Raw genomic sequence first — 6,705 nt, 5'->3', positions numbered from 1 at the left:
ATTTTTAGGGGTCGGAAGTCACAGTCTGGGGTCAGGGGTTTCTGTGTGGCGGGGGCCAAGGTCTGGGGTCACAGTTTGGCGAACGCGTCTCACAGTTTTGAGTCCCGATGGATGAAAGGTTAAAAACGGGCTTCCCCGGAGGCGTGGCTGGGGCCGGGGAGCTGCACAGTGATGTGGGGGCCACGGCCCCAGGCGTGGGGGAGTGACGCGGGCGTGGCGTGACCCCACCACCTCCTGCCCCATCTGGTGACGTTAAAAAGCCCTTGTCGGGTTTAAAAAAAAGTCCAGTGGGCTCCAAGACCCCTATCCCCTTGTTCCCAGGCTGGGTGAGATTTGAGGGACCAAATCCCCCCCGGCTCGAGGTGCCCCCATAGCGAGGGGCGCAGGACGCTGCTCCAGGCGGGGTCCGGCCAGTTCCATTTCCTTCCTTCCCAACCCGTGCGGGTCCGGTCCACCCCGCGTGCTCCCTCGGGCTGTGGCCTGCGCTGACCGAGGGGGCGGCGGGGCCCCCCAGGCCGCGTCATACCTCGGACTCGAGGCTGGAAAAGTGCGCCGAGCCCCGGCGGGTACTCAGGTCCCCGCCCCGGTGTCTCCGGTGGGGCGCGGCGGGCAGCGGCGGCCCCCAGTGCGCGGCGTGCGGGCACCTGCGCGCGTGGCGGGAGGGCCCGGTGAGCCTGCGCGCGGGGGCGGCGCGGGGACACGAGCTGAGGTCCTCGAGCGATCGCGAGGTGGGCGCGGGCGGCGGGAGGTCCCAGCCCCCTGCGGCGCGCCGGTGCCGGTGGTGGTGCGGCGCGGCAGCTGCGGGCGCGCGGTGCGAGGCCCGTGGGCGGTGAGGATGCGACCGCGGGCACCCACAGCGGGCCCGGCGCCGGGGCGGGGGCCCCGCGGCCCAGGGCGGGGGCGGCGGCGCCCACCAGCCGCCGTCCAGGCCGTCGTGTGAGCAGCTGAGATGGCGCGGCGGCGGCAGCAGCTCCAGGCTAGCGCAGTGGCGACAGTGCCAGGCGGCGGGGCCGCTGCGCGGGGGCAGGTAGTCCCAGCTGCCGGCGCGCCAGCCCCCGAGCTTGTCGACCGACCAGTAGCGGCCAGGCGGCGGCCCGAGGCGCTCGGCGTACGGGTAGGGGAAGTCGGCGAACCACCAGGGCTCCAGGCCGCCCAGCGACGCGCCGCCCAGGCTCTCCGAGTCCTCCGAGTCCGACGGCGACGGCTCTAGGTCAAGGTAAGGACAGGGGGGCGGCGCGGCGCGGCACGGGGGTGGCGCGGCCTGGGCTCCGCCGCCCGCTCCCCCCGCACCGCCCGCGCCCCCCGCGCCGGGGCCCAACAGGGGCTGGCTCTCGGGGTCCGAGCGCGGCCAGCGCGTGGGCGCCGGCGGGCTCTCGTCCTCGAAGGCCAGGCGGCAGAGCGGCGGCCCGACGGCTGTGGCCGCGGCGGCCGGGGGCGCGGGCGGCGACGGGAAGCCAGGGAAGGCGCCGGCGGGGGTCTCGGCCGGCTCTTTGTCGCGCACGATGGCGAAGTAGGAGGGCGGCGGCTTCTGCGGGGGCTGCGTAGCCGGCGGAGATAGCGGGCGCCCAGTTGCGCCCCGGGGCGCGGCGCGCGCCTCGCCGACGCCCAGGCCCTGCGGCTCGATGGGGCCGTAGTAGCGGTGGAAGCCGTCGGCCAAGCTCGCGCCCCCCGGCGGCCCTGCACCTTTGGCGCGGCGCCAGCGGTCCACAGTGGCGCGCTCGCGGGGTATGAAGGGCGCGGGACCGGGAGCGGGCCTCGCCGCCGGGTACACCGGGCTGGGCAGCGGCTGAGGCGGCGGTGGGGGCTTGGCGGGCGGCGGGGCAGCCTCCGCGCTGCAGCAGCTGTACATGCCCTGCGGGGGTCGCGGCATAATCCCGGTCAGCGCGGGATGCTGCGGACCACCTACCTTCCCTCCGTCCCTCCCTCCTCTCCAGCACCTCGATTCAGCTCCCTTCCATTTCTAGGCATCCCAGCCTGTTTCCTCCCATCTCTTTCCCTCCGCCTCCCTCTCTCCCCCATACCCTGGAGAAGGCCAGCAGGAAATCCATGCGATGGGTGGGCCCCAGGCAATGCCGCAGGCGCCAGTACACCAGGTGCTCCCAGGCGAAGACCAGCAGGGAGAGGCCCATGGCCACCAGGAGCATGTAGAAGACGCCCGCCATGTTGTCGATGTCCAGCTTGCTGCTCATCACCTCGATTTTGTCATTGTGGCAGATCCCAGAGAGCCACAGCCGCTCCAGCATCTCGATCTCATCTGGGGACAGGAAGGTGGGAGGTCACCTTCCGTGGGCACCCTCTGAGGACCCTCCTCCCTGATACAGGAGTCTAGGTCCTCATCCCCTCCTTCCCCAGTACCCAGGGGTCTTTGCCTCCCCTCCCTTCCCCATCCCCTGTAGGCATCTCTGCGTGCAACCGCACCATCCCCCAGGAACTGCAGCAGTGCCAGGTCGATGGGCCGCTTCCAGCGGGAACCCTTGTGCAGGGCGATGCCGTAGCCTGTGGTGGCAAAGACCTTGCCCGAGCCGATGGTGACGAGCTTGCAGCCCTCATCTTTGCGAGCCATGTAGTTGAGCACAGCCGCGTCGTAGATGAAGGCATCCAGCTTCCTGCCGGCAGGGGCATGAAGGGCAGGGTCAGTTCCACGCAGATGCCCGAATGGGCAACCCAGAATCCCTCTACCTCCTAACCTCCAACTGCTCCAGATTCTAACTAGTGGTGAACTGCACCTTTTTGTGCCTCTGTTTACACATCTGTCAAATGGGGACAGCGGCAATACCTCCCTTCCAGCGTTGTTGCACGGATAGCCCCCAGAGCAAAGGAAGTGCCAGAGAAGGTTAGCTGTGACTGTTAGTGAAATAACTACTGGTTCAGTCCTTACTGGAATCTTCCAGAGAAGGTCCCATATACTCCTCCATTTTAAAGAGGAGGACTGAAGCTCAGAAAGGAGAATCATACAAATAATAATAGTGTTAATGATGACTTCTGTTGTTCCAGGCACTGTTCTATCTACTGTAATAACTCCATTCTCTCAACACTCCGATGAGGTAGAAACTATTATCTCCATTATTCAGACTGGGGAAGCGCAGGCTCAGACATGCATCTTAATTTGCTTGGGTTCTCTCTCTAGGCCCTAATTTCTACAGTTTGGTGGGAAGATAAGCACAGATAAAGAATTAGTAGTTCTCACTGGTGCATACATTGTGGCACTCGCCACATGTTACTTCCTTCCCAACTTTTGCCACTTTACAGTTATCTCTGTGAGGACTTGATTAATCTCAGCCTCTCCTACCAGAATGCAAGCCCCTCTAGGGCACGATCCAACACTGTCACGTTCTAGGCTGTGACCCAGCAGTTCCTGACACATACAAGGTGGTCGTAAATATTTGTGGAGTAAATGAATGAATGGATAAAGGAATCCACACTTCTGTGGATTCCACACTGTGTAACTCTCCTATGACATAAGATAAGTACTCATGATCTGACCTGTGAAGATGTCCAGGGCGTATTAATGAAAAAAAAAAACAAAAACCCACTAGTCCTGGAATCCTAGATAGAATATAGCTCCATAGTTATTTTGTGGGGTGAAGTTTTGGTCATCTTAATTGTAGACACCAGACTAGTTCTTAGAGGGAGGTATCTGTCCTTTCTAGTCCAACATTGTCCAAAAGAACATTCTGGGGTGATGGAAATGTTGCATCAGCGCAGCCCAACATGGCAGCCACCAGCCATCCATGGCTCTGGAGCACATGAAATGTGATCAGTACGACAAAGGGATGTAACTTTAAATTGTATTTAATTTTAATTAATTAAATTATTATTTTTGCCACACCAAGGCATGTGGGATCTTAGTTCTCCAACCAGAAATTGAACCCGTGCCCCCTGCTTTGGAAGCACGGAGTCTCAACCACTGGACCTCCAGGGAAGTCCCTAATTTAAATTTAAATACTTGGACAGCTCAGGTCTGGAGAAAACAAGAGACATCAAGGCATGTGGCTGGATGCTTGGTGAGGAGAAGGCGAAGGGTCTTCCTGATGTGAATACATCACCTGGAGTCTTGAGTTGTTTGTCTATCTGTTGATGTAAATACCTCTGTGTCCCCAAACCTTCAGTGAAGCCCCGTCCACACACTCACATAAGTGCATATAAATGCCTTGTGTGCATGGTTGGTTGCATAGAAATTAAGGAAAAGGACAGACTTAGTCCTTGCACCCCAAAGGGGGAGACAGAGAGAGGATTCCCCAGAATCCAGCTGAAGCAACAGCTTGGGGTGGGGCAAGGAATTCAAAGCTCTGGAACGTGGGGAGCTTATACAGATCCTAACAGGCAGGGAGAGCCCAGCTGACATCTGGAAACATACACAGTACATAGGCGAGAAAAATAACCGCACTACTGGGGGCACTGCTGCCTTGTAGGCAAACTGTAATTGCTCTCGAGGTGTCTCTTTGTTTAGGAAAATGCCCTTGGGGGCGAAAGGTGAATTGTGTAAGGTGTTTAAGTGGGAAGAACTCGGAGTTTCCTGAGTCCAGCGGAAGAGGAGAGATGGAGGCGCTGGGGACTAGATGGAAGGAGGGTCTTCAGGGGTCCTGGGAGGGGGACACGTACAAGGGAGAGGTGTGGGAGGAAAGAATGGAGAAGTATTTTAGAGTCAACAATCAAGACTTCCAATGGTGGGAAGGTGAGCAGGGCTTTCAGGAAGAGGGGAGCTGAGAATCTGCTTTCAATTTAATCGTTTGCTCAGTTATTCTCAGATATAATGCCTGCCTCTTTCCCCCACCTCCTTACGCCCTACCCCCCACCCCCGCATTGATCCTAAACCTCTAGTACAACTCAGCCATGTCCGCCAGGCTTATTTTGGGAAAAATAAAAATTCCCACCCTGTTGCCAGAGGGATCTTGACATTTGAGTCAGCTCCCATCCCTCCTTGACTCCCGTCCGTCCTCAGTTCACTGCGCTTCGCGGTCTCCCCACTTCACTCCCCACCAGGCTCTTTGTCAGCAAACACCCCCACACCCCTCCTTACCCCTCTGCCTTGTCTCCCATGCACGCCTCCCTCACTAAGTCTGCTCCAGCCACCCTGGGCTTTGTGCAGTTCCTGGATTGCTCCAGTCTGCTCCTGCCTCAGGGCCTTTGCACTGGCCATTCTCTCTGCTGGAATAATATCCTTCTCCCAGATAGCTGCCTGGCTGGCCCCCTCACCTCCTTCAAGTGTTTGCTCCAAAGGCACCTTCCCTGGTACACTGTTTAATACTGCAACCTGTAGCCTCCTTCCTGGGTCTCCCAAACTCTCTCACCCTGCCGTATTTTTGTCCATAGCACTTACCTCCTTGTAACTATAAAATGTCTTTAGTTATTAACTTTATCATACATCTCCCCACCGCCCCCCTCCCCCCCACTGGAATTTAAGTTCCGTGAAGGAGCAGACGTTGTTTGCCAGGCTCCCTGCTGTATCCACAGGGTCTAGAACAGCACCTGGCATACAACACGTGCTTAATAAAGAGGGGTTGAATGAATGAATTCAGGCTGGTTTGAGACCAGCATTCTGTGTGCCAATCACCGGTGCTGAGAGGTAAGATTTCATTAATAGGGAAAAATGCCAAGAGGCTTTCCTCCACGGAAAATGCAAGAGAACGGTGTGTACTTTCAGTGAGGGATGTATAAAGATGTGTGTGTATATATGCTTGAATTGATCTGAAAAATAATGCTTCCTTTAGGGAAAGGGGACTTGATGTTTCCTTTTCGGCCCTCGTAAGTCAGTGAGAAATTGAACCTCTCTCATGGAATGGGCTTCCAGAACTGGCTGGGAGAAGCTGTGTTTCTTCATTTCTTTTTAAGAGATGCATTTCCTTTCTCTTCCTGTGAGGTTGCTTGCCCTCAGCGGTAGGGTAAGCCCACATTTGGAATGTGAGCTAGCCAAAGCCACGAGGCTGCCAATCCCTTGTACCTCTCTGTGAGGATGGAATTTTCTAGTGTTGTCCAAGGTGGTAGCTACTAGCCACAGGTGGCTATTTGAATTCCAATTTTAATTAAAATTTAAAATTCAATTCTGTAGTTACACGAACCTCATCTCCGGTGATCGAGAGCTGTTGGCTACCATATTGGACTGCTCAGATCTCAAATATTTCCATCATCGCAGAAGGGGCTGTAGGAGAGCGCTGCTCTAGACACACATGTGTCTGTCTTCTAGACTAGAATGGAAGCGCTAGGAGAACAGAGACTTTGATTTGTTCACTGCTATACCCTCAGTGCCTAGCCCAGTGTCTGGTGCAAGAAGACCTTCATAAACATTTATTGGATGCATGAATGAATGAATGAGTGAGTGAGTGCCTTTTAACTTGCATATGGTTAGGGGTATCTTGCCAGGGAGATCATGATTCATTATTTGTTTTCTTCTTTGGTCCTCTCTATTTTAAAAACATATATATAGTATGTCTACATATACAAATATATACATCTATATGTATGTGTGTGTATATATATATGACTAACCCAGGAAAAGAGACCAAAAAAATACTGACATTGGGGATTCCCCAACAAAAATGGTCCAGACAGCTCACCCTACAGTGAAGTTCACAGTCAACAACCCCGCTTATGTGCTCACAGGCCCACCACTTCCAGAATTTTGGATGCCCGCTCCCAAATATGAACTGACTATTAAGGATTACTAGACATCAGATAAAGCCTCTAACAAGAAAGATAGAAACAAGG

The 6,705-nt window shown here is 56.1% G+C and overlaps 1 protein-coding gene across 1 annotated transcript in view; it reads right to left on the bottom strand.

The window, feature by feature from the left end:
• Positions 1-520: 520 nt before the first annotated feature.
• The window catches only part of GRIN2D (glutamate ionotropic receptor NMDA type subunit 2D), a gene marked incomplete at both ends in the record, with an annotated part of 29,191 nt that continues 23,006 nt past the window's right edge, over positions 521-6,705 (bottom strand). Inside the window, 3 exons of the mRNA XM_082863183.1 lie at positions 521-1,852; positions 2,022-2,254; positions 2,419-2,606. Of these exons, the coding sequence (XP_082719309.1) occupies positions 521-1,852; positions 2,022-2,254; positions 2,419-2,606 (1,753 nt within the window). The remainder of the gene's footprint in view (positions 1,853-2,021; positions 2,255-2,418; positions 2,607-6,705) is intronic.

This window comes from Leucopleurus acutus (genome assembly GCF_964270905.1).
Source record: "Leucopleurus acutus genome assembly, chromosome: 20".
Taxonomy (NCBI): Eukaryota; Metazoa; Chordata; class Mammalia; order Artiodactyla; family Delphinidae; genus Leucopleurus; species Leucopleurus acutus.
The sequence above is the reverse complement of the archived record's forward strand: the minus strand, read 5'-3'. Positions and strand labels throughout refer to the sequence as shown.